General features: G+C 46.2%; 2 protein-coding genes and 5 non-coding genes across 7 annotated transcripts; 3 read left to right on the forward strand and 4 right to left on the reverse strand.

The window, feature by feature from the left end:
• Window positions 1–213: 213 nt before the first annotated feature.
• Window positions 214–27,137, reverse strand: ARMH1 (armadillo like helical domain containing 1). The gene is given in 8 exon segments (XM_039556079.1): window positions 214–1,355; window positions 24,741–24,829; window positions 25,013–25,245; window positions 25,948–26,346; window positions 26,580–26,656; window positions 26,658–26,762; window positions 26,764–26,804; window positions 27,129–27,137. Coding segments are annotated over 8 exon segments (984 nt in total). The 3' UTR covers window positions 214–1,324.
• LOC120410442 lies at window positions 424–538 on the forward strand. The gene has a single exon (XR_005602574.1). It is a non-coding gene; the product is annotated as a U5 spliceosomal RNA (small nuclear RNA).
• On the forward strand, window positions 2,138–2,252 carry LOC120410441. Its single transcript, XR_005602573.1, has one exon. It is a non-coding gene; the product is annotated as a U5 spliceosomal RNA (small nuclear RNA).
• Window positions 2,543–19,965, forward strand: KIF2C (kinesin family member 2C). The gene is given in 22 exon segments (XM_039555969.1): window positions 2,543–2,812; window positions 2,898–2,965; window positions 2,967–2,993; window positions 4,803–4,904; window positions 5,123–5,171; window positions 7,821–7,946; window positions 8,691–8,807; window positions 9,209–9,309; window positions 9,558–9,653; window positions 10,649–10,703; window positions 10,787–10,949; window positions 11,228–11,318; window positions 12,903–12,966; window positions 14,060–14,151; window positions 14,401–14,543; window positions 15,937–16,141; window positions 16,597–16,707; window positions 17,213–17,280; window positions 18,464–18,566; window positions 18,644–18,760; window positions 19,121–19,247; window positions 19,438–19,965. Coding segments are annotated over 22 exon segments (2,166 nt in total). The 5' UTR covers window positions 2,543–2,748; the 3' UTR covers window positions 19,515–19,965.
• Window positions 22,676–22,790, reverse strand: LOC120410433. Its single transcript, XR_005602565.1, has one exon. It is a non-coding gene; the product is annotated as a U5 spliceosomal RNA (small nuclear RNA).
• Window positions 23,248–23,362, reverse strand: LOC120410440. Its single transcript, XR_005602572.1, has one exon. It is a non-coding gene; the product is annotated as a U5 spliceosomal RNA (small nuclear RNA).
• Window positions 24,234–24,348, reverse strand: LOC120410423. Its single transcript, XR_005602555.1, has one exon. It is a non-coding gene; the product is annotated as a U5 spliceosomal RNA (small nuclear RNA).
• Window positions 27,138–27,402: the final 265 nt, after the last annotated feature.

Consider the following 27,402-nt stretch of genomic DNA (forward strand, 5'->3'; position numbering starts at 1 on the left):
GCGCAGGCCCGTCCTTCCTGCCCCGCGGGTCACCGCGCGAACGCCTCCGGACAGGGCCCAGGGCCCGGCGTCCCGCGGCGGGGCCGAGGGAGCGCAACAGCCCTCGCGCACATGGGCTGCGTGTCGTGATAGCGTGATAAGCATTTGCATGCTCGATGTGCACCGCTGGGTTCATTAGCATATCCCACATTAGTATTCAGATTTATTGCCTTACCCAGGGTGCATCGCGCGTCGGCGGGGTGGCCCCGGTCGCGCTTTCCGCCCCTGTTCCCCGGGACTGCTGCGTCAGGCGCGGGCTGGATCCATGTCCTTGCCACGGGAACAGGCCGGGGCGGCAGGAGAGCCGATGGAGACGCCCCAGAGTCGCCGTGTTCTCGAGAGAGACAGCTGAGGGACGGCGTATGCGCGAGGAAGAATGGGGGTATACTCTGGTTTCTCTTCAGATCGTATAAATCTTTCGCCTTTTACTAAAGATTTCCGTGGAGAGGAACAGGCACGAGTGTCGAGAAATTTTTTGAGGCTCCATTTCGGTGGAGCTATCTCTTTTCTGGTTGAAAAATAGAAATAAATAAAGGGTTCCTGCGGGGTGTGGGTGTTTTCCATAGGCAGCGGAGAGAGCTGTCATCGGGGAGGTCGTGTTAAAAGTAGGAAACCTTGGTAATTGGGTCATCCACGATGGGTCTGTGTCCAGATTTCAAGGGTAGATTATAGCAACTGGCTGGACGGGCGCGGCCAGGATGCTGTGGCCATTGACATTATGTCTACATGGACACAGGTGACAAACGCGGTGCCTCAGGGCTGTGTCTTGGGGCTGGAGCTTTCAGTATCTTTATCAAGGACACAGACAGTGGGAGTTGAGTGCACCCGCAGCCAGTTTGCAAGGTGAGTGGTGTGGGTGACATACCTGAAGGACAGGGTACCATCCGGGGCACAAGAACCTCATGAATTTCAACAAGTCCAAGTGCCCCGTGTTGCCTCTGGGTCTGGACAATCCCAGACATGAGAAGAACTGGAGAACACAGACTGGAAAACTCACTGAGAGCAGCTCTGCTGAGAAGGAATTGGGGGTTCTTAGGGGTGAAAAGCTGGACATGAGCCAACAGTGAGAAAGCCAACTGCATCCTGGGCAGCAGGTCAGGGGAGGCACTTCTGCCCTTTCACTGCTGAATCCAGCTCTCTGGTCCCCAATACAGGAAAGACATGGATCTGTTGGAGCAAATCCAGAAGAAGCTATGAAGATAGTCAGAGGGCTGGAGCCTCTCTCCTGTGAAGATAGGCTGATAGAGCTGGGGTTGTTGAACCTGGAAAAGGCTCTGGAGAGATCTTATTGAGGCCTTCCAATACTTAGAGGGGGCCTATAAAAAAGAGAGAATGACTTTTTACAAAGGCATGTAGTGATAGGGCAAGAGAGAACGTTTTAAAATTAAAAGAGGAGAGATTTAGACTGAATATTTGAAAGGAATTCTTTATTGTGAGGGTGGCAAGGCGCTGGAACAGGTTGCCCAGGGAAGCTGTGCCTGCCCTATCCCTGGAAGTGCTCAAGACCAGGTTGGATGGGGCTTTGGAGCGATCTGGTCTAGTAGGAGGTGTGCCTAATCACGGCACAGGGATGGGAACGAGATGATCTTTAGGGCCCCTTCCAACCCAGACCATTCTATGATTCTACTTTATTTTCCTTACAATTTTTAATTTAATACTATTTTATTTTAATTGTTAAACTCCTTAGTCTCAACCCGTGAGTTTCTCATTTTTACCCTTCCCGCGGGGTGGGGGCAGTGAGCGAGGGGCTCCACGGTGCCCAGCTGGGGTTAAACCACGATGGGAACCCGCGAGCCCTGTTGAGGTTGAGGACCGGGACCGGCCCCAGCCCCGAGCGCCCGGCGGGGCTGAGTCCGCCCCGCCCCGTCACCGGCCTGATTTGCATACCCAGGCTGCCCCGCGGTCCCGCCGGTGTCCGGCCCCGCTGCTGTCCAGCGCTGCGGCCGCTGCCCCGCCGGGCTGTGAGGGCTGCCCGGCGTATGCGCTCCCCGGGGCCGGACCGGGGATGCGGAGCCGGGGACAGCAAACGAGCCGAGTGTCGCCCTGACTGTGGGAGGGTGGAGCAGACGGCGGCTATGTCGGGGAGGGAGGAGATGGCATACTCTGGTTTCTCTTCAGATCGTATAAATCTTTCGCCTTTTACTAAAGATTTCCGTGGAGAGGAACAAGCACGAGTGTCGAGAAATTTTTTGAGGCTCTACTTCGGTAGAGCTACATTTGTTGCAGTTTAAAAACAGATGGAATTCCTTGTGTTCATTAGAGATGTTATTCAGTGCTATAGAACCAGTTGCGTACGTGTTCCCATAGCAGTCACGCTTGTCTACTTTCTGTGGGGTCTCCGCTCGTTCCACCGGCCCCGAGGCTGGTCTGTCCGACCGCGGCTGGGGCATCCCGCAGTCCTTCCCGGGACCACCGCCCCCGCCCACTCCAAGCCGCAACTCACGCAGCAGGGCCGACCGCCCTGACCTCCCTTCCCCGGGAGCCGCAGTCCTGCCCGCGCCCAAGGGACTACATCTCCCGGCAGACCTCGCGCCCCACAGCCTACGACAATCCCGGGATTGCCGTGGGGGCGGGGCCTGCCGGGAGATGTAGTCCCGCTGCGACTCCCGGCAGCCCTCGCGGCACGCCGGCGCGCGGGGTTTAAACCGGCGGCGGTTGCCGGGCGGGTGTTTCGCTGCTGGGGTGGGACGTGGTTCCTGTGCCCGTGCCATGGACTCCGGCCTCTACCGCAACGTCCACCCCGGCGTCGTCATTAACATCCAGCGGAGCAATGGTGAGGAGTGGGGAACGGGGAGTTTGCAGGGTCCCGGCCGCGGCGTGGGGCGGCCAGGTTGGGGCTCAATGCCGACTTTTTCCAGGCTTAATCCATAAGGCAACGGTGAAGGTGGTGAACGTGGAGCACTCCTGCGTGACCGTGGAGTGGGTCTGAGGGCGGCGCCACCAAAGGCAAGGAGGTGGGTGAGAGCTGCTCGCGGCCCCTTCTTCCCCGGGTGCTCCAACGCTCCCGGGCCCCGGCGGGATGTGCCCCGGGAAGCCCGAGGCTCGTCAGGAGCGGCGCAGCTCTTCTGCCCCGCTGGATGGGCAGCGCTCGTCCCGCGCTGCTGCAGCTCGCTCCGCGCTCTCCTTGTTTTATACATAATGAAAGCAATGCCCCAGATGCACTAAGGTAAGGTGTGAGAGCTGCAGTGCCAAAGCTGCACCTTTTGCCTTCCAGAAGGGATCAAGGAGGTGTTGGGCCTCTTGCACTGTTGACTGCTGATGCTGAATGTCCCAAGATTCTAGTTTTCCAGCTCTTTGGGCTGTTTGTTGGCTTTTCATGTGTTTTACTATGGCCTTCAGGCTTTCCTTAAAATCTGTTACTAATAAGGTGCCGTGTTAACAGGGCTGAGTTTGATTTCCTGAGTCTCTGCACCAATATAACATAAATACAGTGTGAGATGGGATGGGAGAGAGGAGAGTCTGGGGCATTTGAGGCTGATGTGGCTGAAATCCTGTCACTTAAAAAAGTCTCTGTCACTGAGCAAAAGTACTTGTCCTTCTGGTGTCTCTAGAAATGTGCAGACTCTGGATTTCAGTGAAAATCTTAGAAGTTGCCATTGGCTGGTTGTTTGAAACCAAATCTTACTTTGTGCATGTGCCTGCTGCATTCAAATATAAAAAAAAAAAATACATGTTCAGATATAATTTCTGGCTAAATTGCTTGCATGTGTCAAGATGTTAAATCTTTAGGAAGATACTTCAAAATCCAGTAGTTTTCTTATGTGCTTATGTATATATACTATGTGCTTACACATATATATATACATTGTCCACGTACCTGTTTCTGAGCTAATTCACTTTCTAATTAGCTGCTAACCAATTCCATATGAATTAGACTTCATAGATTATTTCTCTTATGCTAGAAAGTGGTATTTTCACATTTTAGAGAGGTTCACCTACTTGCTTTCTTCTTTCAAGGACTCTTATTTAAATAATTCCAAAGTTAATTGAGAACTCAAGAACTTCCTGGTGGTGCTTGTGTTGCCTTGTTAGGTTGCAATTGCAGTTGCAAGCTGCTGTGATAGTGGAATTTTTGTGTATAGGTGCTTCCAATCTCTTCATCAGGGATAGTTTTGAAAAACAGAACAGAGACTGCGTTTCTGTATTTGTGCTCGAGCCTGCCCTATCCCTGGCTTTGCCAGGGTGCCCCATCGTGTGGCAGGATTATAATTTCACAGGAGGGTCAGTCAGGAAGTGATAGCTGACCTCAGGTGAAATCATTTGCAGTAGCAAGTGAAGATACAGTTGAGTTAAGTTATGGATTAAATGCTGAATCCTTCATTTCTCAGAGTCTAAGCAGCTATTTGACGTTTATTTCGGTAAGCACAATCGCACAGTAAACACTTAATGCTCTCCTAGCACAGAAGCCACAGAGCTGCTGAGATTTACTAAGATTAGCAGTGAGAGATTAGAGCAGGGGATGCCAAATGGGCTTTGCCCTTCTCTTCAGAAGTGCTCTATGGCACCTGCAGAGCTGTGTGGTGTTTGGCAGATGACGGTAAATGGCTTAACTAGCACATTTTGTCTGGTGTATTTAGATGTACCAGACTGTTCAAATGGAATAGGAACTACTGTTTTACTCTTCCAAGCAATTTGAATGTAACATTTAGCAGGCAGTGGGTCAAGTTTGTTTGCCTTCACTGAAAGTCCAGATTAGGAAAAAACAATTCCTAAGTGGTAGCAGCAATATTCCACTATGTAAAATCCTGCCTTTGCTCTTGCAGGTTGATATTAATGATGTGATTGCAATAAATCCTGAATTATTAGAACTACCTGCTGCTGATGTGAAAGAGAATGTTCCTTTGCAAGACAATGTAACTTTACAGGTAAGTGCTTTAAAGTAATTCAGTTTTTTCTAAGGTACTAAAGCATAGGTTTGTTATATATAATACTCTTAGTCTTAAAGTTTGAGATCTCTACTTGTCTTTTCTGTCTCATAGTTAAACTTCGGTCAGAAATTCTTGTTGTATTGATGGTGCCCTGAAGAGCAGTGCTAGGTGTTTGCTGCTTACTGCAATTGTTTACAGCATTCCTTGTTTTTCAGAAACAGAAGCGTAGAACAACACTTTCAAAAATTCCTGCTCCCCGGGAAGGTGAGAAAATGTTGTTTGTTTTTTTTTTTTTCTCTGCTATACACTTGTGGAACTGTGCTGGCCTGTCATTGTAGCTATAATATTCTACTTTAGTACATCATAAGGCTGCTCATTCAGGCAGTGCTAACAAAGAGGATACTGTCTCATACCAATATTTTGGACTCCCGAGGACAGGAAGTTTCCTAACAGGTTGCTGTCCTGCTCCTGTGAGCTGGGGTTTGTGGATGTGTTCTCCTCTTCTGCTGTAGTTATTCCCTGCTTTAAATGTCACTAGGCAGTTGCTGTTGTAGTGAGTTTTAAAGTTCTGTATGGAGTTTTGCAAATGCCACAAACAACAGAAGTTAAGTGGCAGTTATTAAGATTAAAAGTGTCAAAATGAGAGTGGAAAGGACAAGAAAGAAATAGCAGTGACAAATGTATGTCTCGTCATCAAGCAGTCTCCCTAGACAATAAGTAGATCTTTATGCTTGGAGACATTTTCAGAGCAGGCAGCCAAAGTGCCAGCTGGTGTGCCCAGCTCCCTGATTGCATGTCAGTACAATGTGTTGAGCAAAGCCAGAAGAGTAGATAGAGATGTCAGTGTGGGATTGCTAAGAAATTGTTCTTCCTGAGGTGTCAGGAGTTAGAAAATGCCTATTGTCTACCTTCTTTTAGCTTTATTAGCTGACTCTTTATGCTGTTTGAATTGCAAATAGCAGCATTACAGGTCTATTTGTGTGATATTTGTCTATCACTGTGTGATGCTGAGCTTGAATCATTACTAATTTAATGATTCTCTTAAAGTGCATAGTTAGCCAAAACTTGTGCTTCTCCATGCAATTGAGCTGTAAACAAAACATCTGGGCTTGTCTACCCTCTTCTGTTGCATGCGATACAAGACAGGGAAGCTGGTCCCAGAAGACAACAGTACAAATTGCCTGGCACCAGAGAGGCAGGAGTTGTCCAAGAATCTTAAAGTGTAAGAAATTGTTCTGTACTAGAGTATCCTGATCTTTCTCAAATTCAGAGAACTCCATAAATTTTGTGAACTGACAAGCAAAATGATGTGGTAAAATTATGACTGTCTATATATAGGTCTGTTAATAGAACTGGATAGCCAGCTGGAAGACACAAGGTGTGTTAATCCTGTCACTGGTTGATGGAAAGATGTCCTTGCAGAGGTCACAGCTCTCCTGAAGTATAGAATCTAATTGTATGTCTGAAATATCTGTTGCCTGTCCTACTGGCACAGTCTTGTCCCTGAAGACCTCCTCAGAGCTTAAGAGAAGCAGTGTTCTCAGTATTCATCAAATAATTTCTGTTGTTATAATTAGCTAAAGCCCAGGAGTGTCAGGGCATCTGTCCTGTTGCAAACTCTGTGCTGCACCAATTAGAAAGCTAACATTGGCTTCAGACTTGTTCTTAGACTAAACAAATTAAAGAAGATCAGAAGGTGTCTGTCTCCATCTTATTCAGGAAAGGAGAGAAGCAGAAGCAGTGCTTTCAGAATTAAGAAATAGATACTGCCTCAATCCCATGAATCAATAGGAAGTTTTGAGGATGCTGAATATCCTCACATACAAGAATCACTTGAATGAAACCCATTTACATGAAGTGAATCCTCCAGTTAATCTCCTTGTCCAGGAGCACCAGCATTTATAGAAACAGTGCTGCTGAGTGTGAGATGAGATCAGGTCTGGACATGTGTGACAAGAGAAAAGGGAATAAAATGCCCTTTTTGAGTATAATGAAACTGATGCTTTTTGTTTCTAAAATTGCAGCAGTCACCTCTGCACATGAGCAGAAGATTCAAGGTAAAGAGTTAACAGGCAGGGGCACTGAATTTTGGGTATGGTTCTAAGGAATTTGATTCAGAATTGAAATGAACCCTTGGTCTTCAATAGATCTGGTGTCTTTTGAAATAATAGTGATTCATTCTGGATAAATTCTAATAATTGCTAGTCATGAGAGGTGAAGGGAGTTCTAGCTTGCACATCACACTTTTTTTTTCATATCAGATTTGCTTTTTTTAAACCTATTGAGGTAAACATTCCAATCCTTCCCCTAGGAAGCTTTGCAAAGGAATTGATCTCAGTGAAAGAAATACCTTGGCATATGAAAATGGAGACTGCCTACAAAGGGACTTTTTTCAAAGACTTGCTGTTGTGATTATACAGGGTCTTTTCGCTGAATGTAGTGCCATGGAGCTCCCAGCCTACTGTGCACCACACACAGCCTGTGTGTGGGTGCCCTCATGGTGGGTGGGCACAATGCTGCACATGGCCATTTGCCAGGCTGCAGTACCCTTGTCACCATCAAAGAGTTAATTCAAACAGCCCTGCAAGTGTGAAGCTTTGGAGGTTTTAGCAATTCTCTAACTTGAAACTTCCTCCTTCCTAGGTATTAAGGTGCTGGAACTGCCATATCCTTATGTGAATCCTTAGTGGTATCTGAAAGAAATTCACTGGAATTGCAAATCTGGAATGAACTGTTTGCTTTTCTGTAGTGCTGTGTTCATTGATCACTTTTCACCCATATGCATTGCTTTGTCCTGCACTTTGCTGATCGGAAAGATTCTTTTAACCATACTTTGTTCTCCACTGCTCTGTACTTTGTGAGCAATTGATTAATTTCAAGTGTCTGAGTGTCTCTGGATTCCTGTTTCCAAAGCTGTGCGTGGCCGTTCCAGGATGACTGCTATCACAGAATCCCAGTGCAGCTTCCCAGTGCAGGAAGATGAGATGGCAGTAGATCCCTGCACTTCTTTGCAATCCAGAAAATATTTGTCACTTCCTGGTAAGTGGAGAAACATTCCAGTGAATTCTTAATGTGAAACAATTTTCACTTTGTGTGCATTTAATTATTCAAACTGCAAATCCTAGTGGGAGAGCAACCTGAACTCTTTCATAGATAAAATGAGAGACCTAGAGGTCTGCCACTCTGCAAATATCCAGAGCTCCTACCTGAAGTGTTTTCCAAAGGACTTTGGAAACAATGTTGTGCATAATGATGTACTTTCTTATCCAGAGAGCTGTGGTTGTGCATGTTAGGTGGATATGGTAGCTGCTTAATGCCATAAAGTGGTGTTCATGGGGCTAGAGTGGGAAGAGAAGTGCCTTAACACTGCAGACAACACACCCTGTAACTATACTGGTAATAGTTTTACCTATACAGGTTGAGTAAAGAAAGAACTTGAGCCTTCTTGAATTACAAAATTGTAGTTATTTATTTTACCAGGCCGCTCTATGAATAGCTGAGGGCATGCCTTGCATGTCAAGTTCTACAAAAACACTGAAATAAGAAGCTTGATAATAAACTCTTGTCTAGTTGTTTTGGCCTTGATTTGCAGCATTGCATAAAAGTTGGTGATTGGCAAAGGATTTAAAAGTTTACTTGGACATTTACCACAGGTTTTAGATCGTTCTATCTCCTGCTGCAGGAGTTGAGCAATGCCTCTGGTCTGTGAGGCTTTAGAAATTACAAAATTATTCTTGATCTCTGCAATCTAATTATTGGTTTTGGTCTGGCTTCTTTCTGCAGCTGGCCAAACCAGGGCTAGTGGGCTGGGTTGTGTTACAGAAGCCTCACTATCAAGTGTAAATGGAAATACAGAGAATCATCTGCCTGCTGCTAGAAAGTGCTCTTCAGACAGCCCAGGTACCAGAGAGCAGTGGATAAAAACTGACTCATCAGTCAGCAATGAATCACTATGTGATTGCTGCTTTGTACACTCAGAAGCTAAAGCTTTGAAAAGGTGGCTTTGGCAGCAAGACAGAATATCTTGATCATTTTTTATTAGAGATGTGTAATTCTGTTATAGTGGTATTGCCTCAGAAATGCTGCCTTTGCTTTAGGGTGGTAGCGTGACTTCAGAGGCAGTTTCTGTGACAGATCTGGTTTGGGAAGAAAGTGCTGCAAAATTAATGGCCATCCTTCTGAAGGTGATTGTTTCCTGTATGAGCTAGTCTGTCAGCAACCTGGAAAAGTTGAAATGTTTGTCTTGTGCTTAAAACCTAGTATGAAAATTTAATCCAAGGAACTGTTTTCATTCTATCTAGTTCGAAGAAGATCTAACGTTGTGAAAGAGATGGAGAAAATGAGAAACAAGAGAGAAGAAAAGAGAGCTCAAATTAGTGAAATCAGGATAAAACGAGCACAGGTGGAGTACTCTACAATACACCTGTAAGGGGAAATTCTGTAGGACACTGTACAACAGTAGTTGAAAACAAAACATAGTTTGGACAGTTCTTAGAAAGCTGTACATAAAAGTGGATTGATTCTGGTTTCAGAAAGTTCTGAATGTTGTAAAATGCTTTTAATTGCACACAGCTGCTTATTTAACAGGTTCTGGGACCTTTTTTGCTGTAACAGATCAATTACATTCACGTCCATGGTTTTTCCATGCAGGAGTTTGACAGCACCTGTCCAAACTGGGAGTTTGCACGTATGATCAAGGAATTCAGAGAAACTTTAAACTGCCAGCCAATATCTATAAGTGATCCAGTAAGTAAATACTGAGGCTACTAACTGCAGCCTGTAGACAGACTTCTCTGTTTTGTACTGAAAATGTTGACATCAAGCAGTTGGTGCATCACTGCACCTTGGAAATTGTCTGAGCACATTGTGAGCTTGAGGCAGCTGGTGGTATCCGTGAGGTCACTTGCCTTCCCTATTTAGGGCTAAGCTGTCTTGTTTTACTTTGCATGTGTCACTAGTGAAGAGCCTGTGGTTCAACAATTACCATGCAATGATGTGTGACCATCAGTGTTTTTCAGTTTTAGTGGCACAGCCATTGTTGTAGGAATAGGTATAATTTAAAATGGACTCTTGACCTATTACAGAATATGTTAATATAAGTAGGTTATATGGATTTTTAAATACCTCAAAAAGTGGAGGAGCGAAAGTAGAGGTTAAAAACTAGAGAACCCTGGCTTGGTCAGTACCCTGAGCCATTAAAAACCACAGTGTACATATCACTGTGTGACAGGAGAAGAGCTTGTTACCTTTGCCTTCTGTCTCACCCAATGGCATATGCACTTCCCAGCTCATCTGATGTGTAGCTGTGCTGCACAAATAGCTAAACTTGCTGCATCAGTAAAGAACTCCAGATCACAAAAACCTCTGGGGTAAATGACAGTATTAATTTGCCTGATTAATTATTTGACCATAGCTGCAGCATTGATATTGTAAGTTTTGTTGGAAAGCTGGCTGAGGACTACACTTTTTACTATTTCTGGTACAGAGTACTTGGGGCAGTTTCTATAGCATTGCAGCATTTCCACCTGATACGTTGGAGAATGCTACATAAAGGTAAATTATTTGTAGTGTTGCTTTTTCACTGAATGCACTTTAAGATTGACATCCCTGCATGAGTGGGTTGGCTCAGAAGCAACTGATCAGCATATAGAAAAATGGATGTGAGGGAGCATCTGATCTCTCTGTAATAAAGAGTGAGTGTAACTGGAAAATAATTACGTATTTTCTTACTTTTCTCTTAGATAGAAGAGCACAGGATTTGTGTCTGTGTGAGAAAGCGCCCTCTCAATAGGCAAGGTGAGTGTACTGACCAAACAGCTGTCTTGAACAGTTTGACTTTGTTCATTTTTGTTAAAACTGAGGGTCTTTTCTGTCAACAGAACTTCTCAAAAAGGAATGTGATGTGGTTACTGTTCCGAGCAAGTATGTCCTGATGGTGCATGAGCCAAAGCAGAAAGTGGACCTAACAAAATACCTTGAAACCCAAACATTTAGATTTGACTTTTCATTTGATGAAACTTCTTCAAATGAAATGGTGTACAGGTAATGCTTGTTGCCCAGTGGGAATGACTTTCAGATAAAAGCATGCAGCTATGGCTAGATGGCATCTAAGCTTAAAGAAACTGTTACCTGAAATAAGTATTAAAATCCTTTTTGGAGGAAGCCAAAGGACTGAAAAGTCTCAAGCTTATTTTTGGCATGGCCTTGCTTGATTGCTTATGGATTTGCTTTTGTTTTAGTTTTTTTTCCTTAAAACTGATGATGATGAAGCAGGGTATGAAATATTTGCCTTAACTAGTTTTTATCTGTTGAATATTCAGATTTACTGCTAGACCTCTTGTAGAGACCATCTTTGAGGGTGGGAAGGCGACATGCTTTGCGTACGGCCAGACAGGCAGTGGCAAGACACACGTAAGTTTTTCCACAGCGTCTCAAATTTTCTAGCTTTGATAAAGTATTTCAAAGCTCCCTGATGTTTGAGCATGAGTAGGATCGTGTAAGAAGTTTGGACCTTGGTTTTATTGTCTTAAAGCTAATACTTTGTAAGATGTTATCTCTTTTTCTGTAGCTATATGTACCAGTGGGTTTCCTTCGAGGTTGTCAGGAAAAGTGTACTAAAATCCCCTATAGGTGGCTTTTCAAAGATTTAGGATGTCCTGACATGTCAGTTTTAGTCATGACTATTTCTTGCCTCAAATGCCTGTTGCTGTTTAACTCCTGACTGAAAAGTGGGGCTATTAGCCTCCATCTGAGACAAAGGCCACTGTCTATCCTGTGTTTTGAGCTTGGAGACACTCCAAAGACTTCAGCAATTATATAAGAATAACCCTCTTGATGCACATAAATACTTAAGTGATCTGGTATTGTTTGTGAAGTGGGTGAGTTAGCGTGTTTGCTTTCTAACCACTCCTTCCAGTCTAACAGCTGCAGTTTCAAGAGTTGTGAAAATTGTCTTCTGTCTCAAAAGATAAAGCTTGCTGTAAATTTTCATCAGCTGTGTTGTCTTTAACTTTCTTCTTCTGGGAACTATGGGGAAGAATCCTCATAGCATGATAGTGGAGCCAAATGTGCTGTTCTGATCCGCAAGAAGTGCTTGCTTCAAACCACAGTGATCTGCACTGGGCTGGACTAACTCACTGCTTTGAGTAATCAGAGTTGTTGCTGTCATTCAGTGTCAGAGGCAAGTTTTAGGCTAGCACCTCTTATCTTAAGTGTTATATAGTGAGCTGTAGATCTCTTCCAGTAATCCAGACAGAAAGTTGGAAGTTGATAGAAGTTTGAACACAGGCTGCTTTCATTGCACTGGGAAGGGCAGAGAAACCTGCTTATCTGAGCATCATTGCAGCTGTGGAATACAGCTGTGATGCACTAAAATCATAGGTGAAGTTACTTTCCCTTCCCAATCCTCGGGGACAACTAGGACAGCAAGGACAACAGCTGTACCTTGAGACTGGAGTGCTGCACATTAAATTCTGGTAGATTGAGAATGTGTCATGGGATTGAGCTGTGTTTTAAATAACAGTGGTAGAGCAAGTCACTAGGATTGCACTGACTGAAAATTTTGTTGTGATTAAAGATACTTTGGTCAAAGGAGTTAAAGGTATTGTCTGCTCTAAATTTGTATTTTCATGTCATGTTAACTTTTCCAAGTAGCAGCAAAAATGTTATTCAACCTAGACCCTAACAAATGAAGCTTTATCTCTTCTGACTAGAGGCTGTTTGGTTGCACTGTCAATGCCATACATTTTCCTTGGAGGAACAACTGCTTTGACTCTGCACCCCAGAGCCTTACCGGCATTCAGCTGTTGCTTTGTGTAGGCCAGATCTTCTTTCTGAACTGATAGGGAATCTGCAAACTAATTTGGCACTGTGTTCCAGTAACCTCACTGGCATTTGGGCTTATCTGTGGTAACTTCCTAGTCTGTTTTTGGGACTGAGATCAGATAGGCTGACTTGTTGGTGCCATGCCTGACCTCTGGCCTTTTCTCTTCACAGACTATGGGTGGAGACTTCTCAGGGAGAACCCAGAATGCCTCAAAGGGCATATATGCTTTTGCCTGTAAGTTGATTCTTCTATAGATACAAAAGTCAAATTAATGCTTGTTGTTCTTAACTAGAGAAGATACGGTTTTGTATGGTTATTTGAAACATGTCCAGTAGAAGATACATAAAGTAATTGTGTTTTCAATAATAAGAGCTGGCGTTTGCAGGAGGTATGATTGGTTTTTTATTCATTTAACAAAATATTTTTCCTCCACCAGAAGATATTTTTTTATGATGCAAAGAGATGACACATTTTCTACTTAGGCATTTGCTGGGCAGAACCATTTCATTTTGATTCTTCTGCTTTGCTTTTGTCTCAGACATATCTGAGTACAACACAACTACCCATTTTTGATATAAAACTTGTTATGTGAAATACATACATGTGATGTATGTATTGTGTTTCTTCCTATAAACCTTAAATGTAAAAAAAACCTAGCATGTCCAAAATTATTTCAGAAAATGGATGCTTAGAAGCCCCTTCTTAATATAATGCCTGGAAAGTACTATGAAACCCAACCTTTACCTTCCCTTTAGAACGACACAGTGTGAAACTAGTCTGTAGCAAGGCAGCTGAACCAGGAACAACTGTTGGCTGATCTCTGAAAAATAGTTATGACTGGCCCTGAAGGAGTCTTTGCTTTTCAGCTCAGCTTCAAAGTCTGGAGCTTAATTGTGAAAAGCTGTGCTGGATCCAGCCACAGGCTCAACTAATCTGGTATATTGTCTCCAAACCACAGCAATGCAGATGTTCAGGGATGTGTGTTTTCTAGACTTGCTGCAAGATGCACTTGAAATGCAAACACGTGACTTTTTCAGGCCTGTCCAGAACAATAGAGGATCCCAGTGTTCCCTCAGAGCAGTAAGGATTGTTGTCTGTGGGTGACATTAGCAGTTGAAACTTCTGTATTCCCCTGTTTTCAGTCCCTGGATAAGGATTCTGCTGAATCTGTTCTCCAGATGGTAGCACAGCACTGATTGTTAGCATTTGTTTGGATAACTGTCACTCAGTGCTAGACACTGCCTTATAGCTGTGCAGTGTTTGAAAGTAGATCAAGTAGCAACTAGAATGTGTTTTAAACCAGTTAACTTCTGTCTTTCCTCACTAGCACAAGATGTATTCCTCCTCCTAAATCAGCCCAGGTACAGGAGTCAGAATCTGGAAGTCTATGTGACTTTCTTTGAAATATACAATGGAAAGGTATGATTTTTTTTTTTTCCAATTTTCAAATCTTGACCTGATTTCTTTGGTTGAATATTTCATAAGTAGCTGAGTCAAACTTAATACTTTAGATCGTTCTATGTATTTTGTTTTTATTGGTGTGTTTGGAATTGAATTGAAAGTCTATGTTAAAGATGCTGTTTCTATATAGCTTTGTATAAAGACAGGGAAAAATACTTACAAGGAGTCCCTGTTCAGGTTTGCCTCAATCTTGTTGCCTAAATATAGGTGTTTGACCTCTTGAATAAGAAGGCCAAGCTTCGAGTCCTGGAGGATGGCAAGCAACAGGTCCAGGTTGTTGGTCTCCAAGAGAAACCAGTTGGCTGTGCTGAGGATGTCATCAGAATGATCACGACTGGCAGTGCCTGCAGGTTTGGTGCCTTAAAACATTTAAGAAGGTCATGTCCTGTGGCATCTCCATGTTTAGAAAAACATATATGATGCCTATAGCTGGTGCTTTGAGATTTAAACAGAAGCTTGTTGTTCCCAGTAAAGGCACTGAGCAGCACCTCTGCATGAATACCAGAAAGTGGTTACTCAACAAAAGACTAGATGGGATGGGTTCAGCCTGCCTTCCATAGAAAACGTCAGAGCTCCCCGTTCATGTGTCCTCATGGAACTCCAATAAGAGAAACCATTCACATGAGGAGATGGCTGCCTTGGAGCTTTCTAGAAGTATCAGCTAGTTTACAGGAATACAAACAGCTCCATGTGGGCTTGTAGGATCAGGGAACAGCAGCTGGTATGAACCATAGTTGCAAAATGGTTTGGCTTAACTGCAGGCAGATGAGTTATTCCAATGGCAACAAAAATACTGTATGTGGTTCAGGAATCTTGTCTAAAGAATCCTTGAAAGCAGGTGCCAAGGGACAGCTGTAGGCTTGGCGCATCATCCTGGCAGGAAAGGCTGTGGTAGGGGCAGCTCTGGCATCATACTGGTGTCTTTGATTGGGAGCTAAAATCTATATTACCAAGTGTTACCTGCTTCAGTTAAGTTGCAACTGCTGTGGAAATGTTAATAGGCAAATGAGAGCTCCTTGGCTTCTGTACTGCACTGTGTGGGCAAATATGTTCATCCTAAAAGCTTATTCAGCGTTCTGTGCATCCTTTTTTGGCTGGCAATTTAGTTAAGAACTGTTTTAACTTTTCAGACTACTCCTTCCTTTTTAACCGGTAGTGGGTGGAACAATGAACCTGCCAGCATTCTCAGGGAATAATTGACAGTGAAGGTCACAGGGAGGTTTAAATTGAAAGATATCACTCTGTGCCTTGCAGTGATGGGGCAGGTGCAGCTGCACAGCAGAGGTGAAGTGCCAAGGCAGCTTGGCTGGAGAAAGGGATTTACCATGATTGTAATGTGCTAGCACAGCTAATGCTGTTTAGTGGGGAGCTTGGCTGAGCTTACTGTATAATGGCAGATGCATTAGGAAAATGACGTGTGGCATGCTGAAGGTGTGACTTCCACCTCAAGTCCATGTGAGACCTTAGCACTCAGAAAGGCATTCCAGTGTAGGCTGGCTGAGTTGATCCAGGCAGCTTGAATAGTCTTAAATCTCTATAAGCAGGGTGCAGCTTCATATTTTTCACAAGTAGTTCTGTGCTCTTATATCAGCAGCAATTCCATAATTCACACAAACTCACAGTATTAATGTGCAGGATAAACCCTAGGAGATTAATTGAATGGCTACAAGTCTTGTCTAGTGCTGTCAGGACCTGTTGTCTTCTGTGACACATTTCTAAGGCTTGTTTGTATCTTTGCTGTAGGACATCTGGGCAGACTTTTGCAAATGCCAGCTCTTCACGCTCACATGCCTGCTTCCAAATCATACTGCGCCGAAGAGGACAAATGATTGGCAAGTTTTCCTTGGTGGACCTGGCAGGAAATGAAAGGGGTGCAGACACATCTAGTGCTGATCGGCAGACACGGATGGAAGGTGCTGAAATCAATAAGAGCTTGCTGGCTTTGAAGGTGAGCTACAGCTCATGGAGCAGAGTGATAATCCACATGTGGATTCTGTTCAACTCTGGGGTTATCTGTTCTGTTTCTTTTCAGTACAAGGAAAAAACAACTGAAGAAGTACTAGTTTAGGATGTGAGCAACCTAAGAATAGAGTATATTTCCATTTAGAATGTTTCCAGGACAGTAGTGCAGTCTTGTCAGGACAGACACTGGTCTAGCTATTTCAAGCTTCATTCAAGTTGATCTTGTTTTTTGGGGGGGTTTTATGACATATGATGACTACACCTACTGCCCTGTGACAGTCAAATACCCAGAGTATATTTTAAAGACTATGAAGAGCTTAGAGCAATACATGTGACCATTCTTCAGCCTGTTGGGTTTACCAGCAGTTGGTGGTTGATAGCTTGCAGGGGTGTTTGAAGAGAGATGCTGATACTGCATTCACAAGACTTGTCATTTCATAGGAGTGCATCCGAGCTTTAGGACAGAACAAGTCTCACACCCCTTTTCGGGAGAGCAAGCTGACCCAGGTGCTAAGAGACTCTTTCATAGGAGCAAACTCAAGGACCTGCATGGTGAGTATGCACATGTCAAACCCAATGCTTAGGTTCTATAGTTTGACCAAACAGCTGCATGTTCCTCTAGAGAGAGGGGGTTTTGACGTCAGAAAGCTTCAGATCTTTTCAAAAAAAAAAAAACCAACCAACCAAAAAACCCCATTTACCTCATGGAAACTTGCCCATGGTGAGTGAGATAATAAATTGGTGAGTTATGCCCAGCTCCAGTAGAAGCAGGGCTGTGGAAGTCTTTTTAATACAGTGAATCTGTGAGAGCTTGGTGTGCTCTCAAAGGGCTTTGCTTTCTGTGGATGGTGAGGCACAGCAGGTCCACACAAAGCCAGTAGAAAATTGGATACAGGGATGCTGGCATGTCCCACAGAATCCATAAAGAAAAATGGACTTGACTGTCTCAACTCCAACCCTTTGTCCTCAAATGTCCCACCTGTGTGGTGAGATCTGTAGGACCATTAACAAGCAAAAGTCAAGATAGGAGTCACTAAGGTTTCTTTTGTGTTTGCAGATAGCAATGATTTCTCCAGGCATGAGTTCGTGTGAGTACACCTTAAACACACTGAGATACGCTGACAGGTAATGGCCTTTCTGACCTGGGGATTCTAATCTTATTGTAAAAAGGTGTTTTAGCTGCTTTTACTCCGACCTTTGGAACCTCAGGTTCTCTTGTATTGTTTGTATTGGCAACCTGGAGGTTAGTTGTTAGGAGCAAAGTATCTTAGAGCTGTCATATGAAACTAACCTGGGTGTTCTGTGTGAGGCATAATAGAGATGATGCAAACCCATGAGTAATGTCTCTTTTCCTCAAAGGAATCTCCTCTCATGCTAGACTTCAGACTGGCCTGGTTCTTGTAGGGTGTTTATCCTGTCCTGAATGGTTGCCTCTGTGCCTTTTACTTTTTGTAGTACTTTGTTGACCCATCTGTAAGGGTGTGCTAAGAATGTGTCACAAATGAGTGTTTTAGGTCACTCAAAGAATCACTGGCAAAGGTATCAGCAAAAGCAGGTTTAAAATTAAATGAAAGACAGAGTTTGTTGTCAAGGTTCACTCTACTACTTACTAGGTGGTTAAAGCACACAGAGAAAAATTTGACTAAAATCAGTCTATCTAAAACCAGAATCAACCTAATATTATCTACCTGAAAGTCTGAAAAATGGAAAAAGGGGTAAGGATGAAAAGGAATAAGGGAGACCCTCCCCTTGAGTCACAAGATTCATGTGACCCCCTTGACCCCCCACTAGACCAATGGTTTGGGCCTAAAGATTTTAACTGCACCTAATCTGTAGCCTAATTTAAATAATTTAACATAAGATTCTATTGAATTTACTATAAGCACAAAGTATCTCACTTACAGGCCTAACTTACTTACAAATCCAACAGACTTAAGAATCTAAGAGAGCAACCTTCATATAGCATAGCCACACACACAGAGACCTGAGGAACTATGTGCAAGGTTTTATGTACCACCCACTGTGAAGGGACTTCAGTCCCAGCTCAGGTGATGTGAGTGTAACTGCCAGAGTGGCTCCTGGATGCCCGGACAGGAAAGTTTCCTTAACACAAACATCTCCTGGCTTTCCTTCCCACAGTCTTCAGGGGCTTCTGCCCACGTAATGGGGATGGTAATTGTGCCACTTTTGAAGTGCAGCTGATTGATTGTTTCTTGCTGAGCACTGATTGATTGCAGTAGCTGCTTTGTGATGCTGTAGCCAAGAAACTGACAAAGATGAATTTGAGTGACAAATCTTCTTGTTGCAGAGTGAAAGAGCTCAGCCCTCATGACGGATGTAGTGACACACAGAGTCAGATGGAGACTGAGGAGACAGAGACCAGTATAGAAGGCTCAGGTCTTCAATTCAATGTATGTGTGTGCAGTGGGCTAAACAGAACTCAAAGCTGGGAACAACTTGCTTTTCTTACCTGGGCTATTTCTTGCAGTTCTCCAAGGATGAAGAGGAAGAACTCTCTCCCCACATGTTCAGCTATCGAGAGGTTATGACTCAAATTAGTGAATGGGAGGAGAAGGTTGTAGAACAGCTCAGAGAACTGAGACAGGTATGGGGAAGCAGCAAACCCAGCCCAGACTGCCTTCTATATGTTGATAGCAGCTTGCTTTGTCTGAGCCAAGTGCTGCTGGGGAGGCAGCAATGCAAGATGCTGTACCAGTGGTGTTACTTTTTCCTCACTGCCAACTTTTTCCTGTAGTTTCTGGCTCAACTGGTTAAACTGGGGCATTCCAGTGCTTTTGCCAGTTCCTTTTCCCCTCCAAATAGCAACCTCTACTTGCTGCTAATGAGCACTGACTGCTCCTGGTCTGTAGAAGCTCAGCTATGTTGATTAGATTGCCAGATTTGAAGAAACTAATTGAATTTCCAGAAAGTCCATTTCTCATCACTGTTATCCTTGTAAATACAGAGAATGACGACTGAACTTGACTACCTCTTGGGAACTGCAGAGAAACCAGACTATGATCTTGAGACCTTTGTGGCCAGAGCTAAGTACTTTGTAGAGGACAGCTCAAGAAATTTCCTCAGTGTCAGAGGTATGTTAGACCCTGTATCTTACTAGCACTGTTACTAAGGCTTTTCCAAAGACTTGAAAGTAATGCCAGCATACCGGGGGGGTTTGAGTACCCAGTCCTGCACAGCTCTGAAGTCTGCTGAGAGCGACAGCTGGGCTGGAAAATTCAGCTTCCAGATCAGTCACCCTGTTGCTCTTACCTTTCTTTACAGAAACACTGGATGCCCTGGGGACAGCCATGCAACTGGAGGAGCAAGCCAGCAAGCAGATAAGCTGGCAGAGGCCTTAGTTATTACAGCAAAACCTGGTTCACAAGCAATCTTGCATGCACTTGTCTTGTCTTTCATGTTCATCAGTGGTTTGTATCACTCCTGTTTTAAATGTGGTAGTGTCTGCAGGTCACATGCCCAAGGGCAGTGAACACAGCAGCCTTTTTCTTCATGGCCTGTATCAGGGTACTCAGCAAAGTGCTAAAATGCACCCACTGCAATGCCCGGGTAGGGGGCCTGAGAGTCTGTAGTCTCTGCCTGAGATGTCTGGCATCTGGCCCTTTGCTAGTGACAATGGTCTCCCCTAACAGAACTAAATACACATGTATAGTATATAACCTTTTCCAGATGTGCTTGAAACATTGCAAAACTGTTGCAAGTTTTGCTTTTCTAGAAAGAAAATGGACTATGTGATTGTAAAATCCAGTATTTTAAGAAGTTGAATAAATAAACGTTGTTGGATCTAGTTAACTGTCCTATAAAAAATATTTATTGCTGATTTTGGTAAAGTCTAACAGCTCCTAAAGACTGGCTCATTGTTGGTAGGGAGGCTGATTTCTTGGATGAAGTTTCTTTTCAAAATCTTTATACTTGTAAAGTTTACATAAAAATCACTCAAAATACATTTTGTCTCTTAATTTTGAGATCCTGCTGGGATCCCCTGACAAGGGGGAAGCTGGCTTAGGTGCAGCTATGTGCTGCCATGGCCCTTGTGTGCAGCCTGGGTTCAGATCGTCCTGCTCACCCTGTTGTCTGGGAAAAGAGCAGGTTCAGGGCAGGAACAGTTGTGAGGGATGTGCTGGTGCCTGCTCTTTCTTATTTGTTCAGCTCAGTTCAGTATTTGTCTTCAAAAGCACAAAATAGTTGTGTGGGCTCTGGGTTCAGCAACACAGGAGCCAGCTATGCAAACATCAAATCACAAAGGGATCCTTCTACCCTTACTCCCTCTTTTTTCTTAGAGTTGCCTTCTCCCTCTGAAAGTCAAGGCTCTAATTTAAGTGACAATGCCCCCCTAGCTCAGCACCTCCTGTCTATGGACTGCATCCTTGCTGCGTGTCTGGGGATGCCAACTCTAGTGGAGGTCAGTTATTCAGCCTGGATGGGATCAATTTTTGTGTGCCATGTTTCAGGGTTGGCCTGGAAATTACAGCAAAAGCTCTTTGAGGGATGTGAGTAGACATTAGTCACAAGCACCTAAAGAAGGGATACTTCAGTCCAGGCACAATCCTCCCCCACAGCTGGGGCACTTTGTACTCAACAGTTTAGGTTCTGGGAGCAGAGTGGGGCTGAGCATTCTGAGCGTTTCTGAACTGTCAAAGCTGACTTGTACCTGGGCTCTGCCTGCATCATACTAAGATAGCACAGCCAGAGTAAAAGGGCTGTTACGCCCTAAGTCTGGACAAAAGCAAGACATTCCTGTTCTGCTTCAGGTGTTATCTTGGATTATCCAGCCTTTCCCTGGGCAAGGAACAAAGTATTGCCCACTACCTTCCCTCTGTGGACCTAACAATGCTTGTTTTCCATATATCCACCCTAGGAGTTGGAGACCTGGTCTGCAGGCCATCAGCTCCTACCCTGGATGGGGGAAGAAGTACACGATGACCTGAGTCTGGGCCTCTTGGTGCAATTGCAATGGAAAATGCTGTGTTCCTGTCCTGCCCTTGTAGCACCAACAGACACGAGAGTCCCAAAACAAACAAGGAATGTTCAGCTGTGCATGGATTGACAATCATTTAACAGTGGGGCTTGCTGAGAGCCAACTGTTTAATAGTCAGTGGGAGCTTCCTGGTGTATGTTAAAGTCTGGCAAGTTTCTTGTGTGACCATAAAAACCCCAGGACTCAAACATCACCACACTTCCTTCTGCGAGGATGTCACTGGAAAACTCCTCAGGTTTGTCTTCCTACCCACCAAGCATTTTCTGTCATCTGCTTTTGCAGAAAAAGTGTTCTGACAGCACTATCTTGTGGACAGTGCAGGAAATTCATACTGAATGAACCAATTTTAGTACAAATGGCTGAATTTCATTAAGGATTGTGCAGTCAACCAACCATAGGCACCAGGTTGTTCACTGGGTCGCTGATGTTATACAAGGGTGTTTCACTGCTGGCTGTGGCTCCCAGTTGTGTGGAGAATACAGTGGCCATGAGCAATCCAACACCCTTCATCCCTGTGCAGGACAGCCGTTGCTTCCAGGCCCAGCCGTCAGCAGTGACAGCACACAAGGCCAGAGCAGATTTTCCATCTCCCTATGAGTAAAACTTCAAGCCAGCTCTGGTGGCAGTAGCAGGGAGGGTCTGAGCACTTCTACCTGTAGGCAGCAACTCTCCCCCATTCCCAAACATGCCTATCTCTAACCAGCTTAGGGCTGGAGACTTGGCAGAGCTGAGATACTCAGCAGAGATGAGTGCCAGGCGTGAATGGGTGAATCTTTCCTGGGAGGGACATGTCCCAGTCCTTTTCTACCAAAACGATGCCACTTATCTAAGGTTCTTTTTGTGGTCTTGTAGCTTCTACTCCAGTTTCTCACTGAATGACTTTTGTAGTAGCTACCTGTTAAACATACACCAGCACAGGCTCCCTCAGACAAAGTGTGATTGTGTGTATGAGGACCATTATGAAGGAGAGAATGATGCTTCGAAACACTTCAAAGAGAGGTGGAGTTACACTGCTAGCATGAAAGGACGATGGATGTAGTTTTTCAGGTAACAGTGTGGCTATATCTCATGATCTATGCACATACCACAGCTCAGGCAGCCGGGGCTACTGTGGCCTGCACTGCTGAGCCAGGACAGCAATCACCCAGTGCTGGAACTGTTCCCCAGCCGCACCCAGCAGCCCTCAGCACATCTCTGGAGGCCTGCAGGGTAGCATTAGTGCTACAGGCAACCCCCGCCTCGACCCGGGCAGTCTTTGCTGCTGCACTCCTCGCCTCAGGGGACAGCCCCCTGCACCTCCCCTACCTGTCAAGGTGACGGCTGAGCCCGGCAGGTGGTGATGGACCTTGAATGAAAGACCCTCCCTGTCACCCTGGAACGTCACCCGGGCGTACCTTGGCTAGCGTTTGTGGCAGTCAAGTCAGGGGGTATACAAATAACAGGCTACAACAACCACTGTAAAACCCGGGTTATCCTACAAAAGGTATAGCACTTTCTTCCCCTGTTTTTAAACCAAGTATATGTAGCTCCACCGAAATGGAGCCTCAAAAAATTTCCTAAGACTCGTACTTGTTCCTCTCCACGGAAATCTTTAGTAAAAGGCGAAAGATTTATACGATCTGAAGAGAAACCAGAGTATGCCCCCACCGTTCCTCTCCAACATAGGCACCTTCTGCTCCATCCCCCAGCAGTCAGGGCGACGCTCGCTCGCCCGGCCGGCGCTCCCCGCCCCGCATCCCCGGCCCGGTCCGGCCCGGCCCCATGGGACGCACACACTGGACAGCCCTTACAGCCCGGACGGGGCAGCGGCCGCAACGCCGGACACCGGCGGGGCCGCTGGGCACCCTGGGTATGCAAATTAGCCCGGTAACGAGGCGCCGGTAATGAGTAGGAGGAGCCCGGGGCGGGGATGGGCGGAGCACGTTGGTTCGGCTGCCACCGGTGTCCCGCGCATACGTTATGCCCACGGTCCGAACCGCGTGAGACCGCTTATAAACCCCAATCCCGCGCGTTAATGCCGTGATCCAACAACAACAACAACCCATGCCAGCCATCCCTCCCCCAACACTTTTTCTTTCTTTAACCAGAATAAGGTCAGCCCCACCGAAATGGAGCCTCAAAAAATTTTTCAAGACTCGTATTTGTTCCTCTCCACGGAAATCTTTAGTAAAAGGCGAAAGATTTACACGATCTGAAGAGAAACCAGAGTATGATCCTAACCTTTCCCGCACATATGCTCACTCCCGGTTCCTGTCCCACAGGACACGGCGACCCTCACTCAGTTCCTTCCCCTACTTCCCACTCCTTCCGGCGCCTCACCCGGCTCGGCACCAGGCCCCTGCCGGTGCCACAGCCCGGATGGCCCGAGCCCACGACCACGGTGCTCGGCGGGGCCGGCCCGGCGCTGCCCGCACAGCATTCCGGGTATGCTGATCATACCAAGCGGAGGAGGCGGCCCGCCCCGACCAAGCCCGGTGCTTCCGGCCCTCCTGCTGGCGAGGGCGGAGCGGAGCGGGGCAGCTGAGAACAAAGCGAGCGGTAGTGGACAAGGACCCCGCGGCGCTCGGGTGTGCTCGCATCGTCGGCACGAGCAGCACCACGCAGAGGCAAAAATTCGGCTCCGAGAAAGGCCAGCGTACGCCGCCGCCACGGACCGGAGCTCGACATCGAGAGGGCTCGCGGTACGGCCCCACGCATGGTGCTGAGCTCCGGGCGGGCGCCAACACCACCCCTATCCCCCCGGGCGGGCCTGGAGTGCCCGGGACTTTCGGGCAGGTCCCCGGCTGCCGCTTCTGCCGGAGTCCGAAACGCCGGCACGCAGCTGCTCCGCTGCATCGCCCGGGCCGGGAGAAGGGGTTGCCCGAGCCCCGCCCCGTCACCGCGCATCTTCTGACCAGACAAGGGTAATGAGGTGGCCGCCCTAGCGGGGGTAGAGGCGGTGCGAAAGCATCCTAAATACAGGATGCGTGCTGCCGGCAGCCATGGCAGTAGAGCCGGTAACTGTTACCGTAAAATTCTGATCGCAGTATAGCTCGCTTTGCTATGTATTAAAAGCTCGTTCTGTCTTTTACCATATATATGTAGCTCCACCGAAATGGAGCCTCAAAAAATTTCTCGACACTCGTGCCTGTTCCTCTCCACGGAAATCTTTAGTAAAAGGCGAAAGATTTATACGATCTGAAGAGAAACCAGAGTATACCTGCTCTCTCCCCTCGGGAGCTACCCATCTGTGGCTGTCCTTCTGTAGGTTACAGCGACCTTGGTTTCGCCCAGGTTTGACGCTGTATGGCTCCGTCCCGTTCTCTCGGGAGCGGACAGAGCCCGACTTACACCGGACCAGCGATCTCGGGGAGTGGCGACCCGAATTTTACCCGCTGTTTGCGGCGTCGCCGCGCGGTGCACTCTGGGTATGCAAATTATCATGAATACTAATAAGGCGCCCGTCGCCGCCCGGCCCCGTATCAGCCGCAGCCAGGCAGGATCGGGGCCCCAGGGACGCAAGGCCGAGACCTCCTGTGCCTGCCCTTCGACCCCGGCACACTTTCCCAGGCCAGCCCCAGACCACCTAGGGTGGCTAGACAGATCCTACCTTTGTACCGGACCTCCAGATGTACTGAACACACACAGGACACCTAGCATGAGCTCCATGAGCACACAGGGCACCTCTCCCGTCATATCCTGGGGGAAAAGGACGGAGTGACAGGAACAGTCTTCACACAGTTCTCCAGGCTGTTCTCTTCCAGGCAGTAGGGCTACTCAGTGCAGCCACAATGCCGAGGAGACAGGCACAGCTCCTGCCTGAGCAGGGATGGACACAGGTGGCAACACTGCCTGTTGTCCCCAGCAAGGCCCACTCCTTACCTGCATGACCCAGAGCATCTGCAGAGCCCCTTGCTGGGCCTGGGGGAAGGTACAAAATAGCACAGCTATGAGGCATTGGGAATCTTGGCTCTGATACTTGGGATTGCTGTGACCCAAATCTGTGCATCTTTTTGATCTTCTGCTGAGTTGGAGGCGTTTAAGAACTTGGTGAGGCCTTGCACCCTTGTGCAGAGAAAGAGATGCCAACCTGTGTGCCTGGATGAGCCTGGATCAGCCACCTCAGCTGTCTCACTGTCACTCTGAGAGAACCCAGTACTGCATCCCACTTGAAGCGTTCCTCAAACAGCCAGGAGAAAATTTCTCTGTCCTTGTCAGGAGCCACAACTAGAAAACCAGTTAGCAAAATTCTCAGCTGGAGTAAGTGGCCAAGGAAGGCCCTTCTGCAGGCATTTACAGAAACAGAATCTGGCACTGGCATACCAACAGAGTTGCTACAGATCCCACTACTGAGCATGCTGCTTTGTCTCTCTTGCAGGAAGCTGTGACAGCATGTATCACCCCATGGCCTCTGAGAATGTCCTCTGAAGTACAGAACTAACAGGGTTTAGCTTCCACTACCTAGGAGGAAAAACAGGAAGAAAAAGCTGTAATTCTCTTTCAGAAAAATACAAGCCACAAAACTCTCCCACCCCAGAGAGGAAATCTGGGAAAGTTTGCAGTAGGTGAATGATGCAGGTAAGGATGGAAACTGTTTTGTGGCTTTAACAGGAGGAATTGCCACCAGCAAGGCAGCAATATCTCACCAAAATGTCTGTGAAGAAAGTGAGCTTGTTAAAAAACGAGAGGGGATGAAATGCAACCGCTCCACAATAGCTGAGACTCTGAACTCCTTCCAGCTGGAGCAGCACTGCTGAATCTGCCATCCTCAGGCGGAGAGAAGGGAGCGGCTCAGTGCAGCAAGCAGCCTCAGGGGCCAGAGGACAGGGAGAACATCCTCGCCTGAATCAGGACAAAACACAAATGGACATGCTGCATACCACAGCTTTCACAAATGAGCTCCTCACACTCCCTGCCAGTGTCTCCAGTGAGCAACAGCAGCTTTACAGACTCTCTTTTGTCCTCTTCTTTCATGTGATTCAGCCCCAGTATTTCCAGAGGAATCAAGACACTTCTGTTCTCCAGAAATTCAGTAAGGTATCTGTGGCTGCAGGGCTGCAAGAATAGGGGGAACAAGGCCAGAAGTGTCACTTGCCTTGGAGCCCATCTTCCTCTGCCAGCATGCCATGTCCTGGGAGCCATCACCTCCCATCTCACTGCAGTGGGTAGAGGTCTGAACTGGGGTACTGTCTCTGCAGAAGAGCATGGACCATCCTCTTACAGGCAGGGAGAGGCAGCACACTCATCCAGATGTGAGAAAACCCACTGATTCTAGGTTCCTGAGAGATGGGTTACATGCCTTTCTCTTCAGTTCCGTCTTTTGATAGCCAGGTTGTTTTTTAAACCTGCAGAATGTGGCTGGATGTGGATGTCTCTGTCCAAAAGCTTATTCATTAAACACATTTTCAGTAGAGATCTTGCCCATCTCCATCTCACTACCACACAACACCTCCAGCTGTCCAAGGAAACAGATGCATCATCCTGAGCCACACTGTTAGTTGAGCCAGAATCAAGCTGGCTCCCTGGGAACTCCAGCTCCAGCTCTGCCTTGCTTTTAATGAAGCTGTTCAGCATGCAACTTTGAGCAACTTTGTGGGCACTATCCCATTCCTGCAAGAAAACCATTATGGCTAATGGCTTCCTGCTCTTTGACAGATGCCACGATCTTTTCTGCCTAGAGAAAAATGAGAAGGAAGTTTAAAAAGGTCTGTGAAGAAAGACTGTACTAATGAATTACCACTAGAATCACATTTAAAATCTCTGGCAAACAATATTAAAGCACTTAGTAACTATTTAATCTCATTTTCTCTTATACTCATTTCATAGATAGGAAAACAGGCAAAAGGAGAGTTCCTGATATGTCTGAAGCTGCACAATGAATCTGTGACAGACTTGAGATTATTTTCCAGGGCAGGTGGTTTCACCACAGGAGCTCTCTTCTCCGCTTTGCTAATAAAGTCATTTTGATGTTACCCATTACCCCAGCCCTGTTTCTCACTAGCCTCATGATATGAACACTGCATCTCATATCTGACCTGCCAGGGAATAAATAGAGTGAAATGAGAGCAGAAATAGGTATGGATTTATGGGGAGTGACAGGGTCAAAGGGGCTATAAATGCCTGTTAGCACAGCAGCACAGTCCTCACTCACGTGCTGGAACAACAGCCATTTGGGACTAGGCCCACATCCACCCCAGGAATATGTGCCTGGCCTTGGCAGTGGGAAAGTGCTTTGGCACCCTTTAGCATGACAGACATTTGCTCCGTTTTTC

Source organism: Corvus cornix, chromosome 8 (genome assembly GCF_000738735.6).
Source record: "Corvus cornix cornix isolate S_Up_H32 chromosome 8, ASM73873v5, whole genome shotgun sequence".
Lineage (NCBI taxonomy): Eukaryota > Metazoa > Chordata > Aves > Passeriformes > Corvidae > Corvus > Corvus cornix.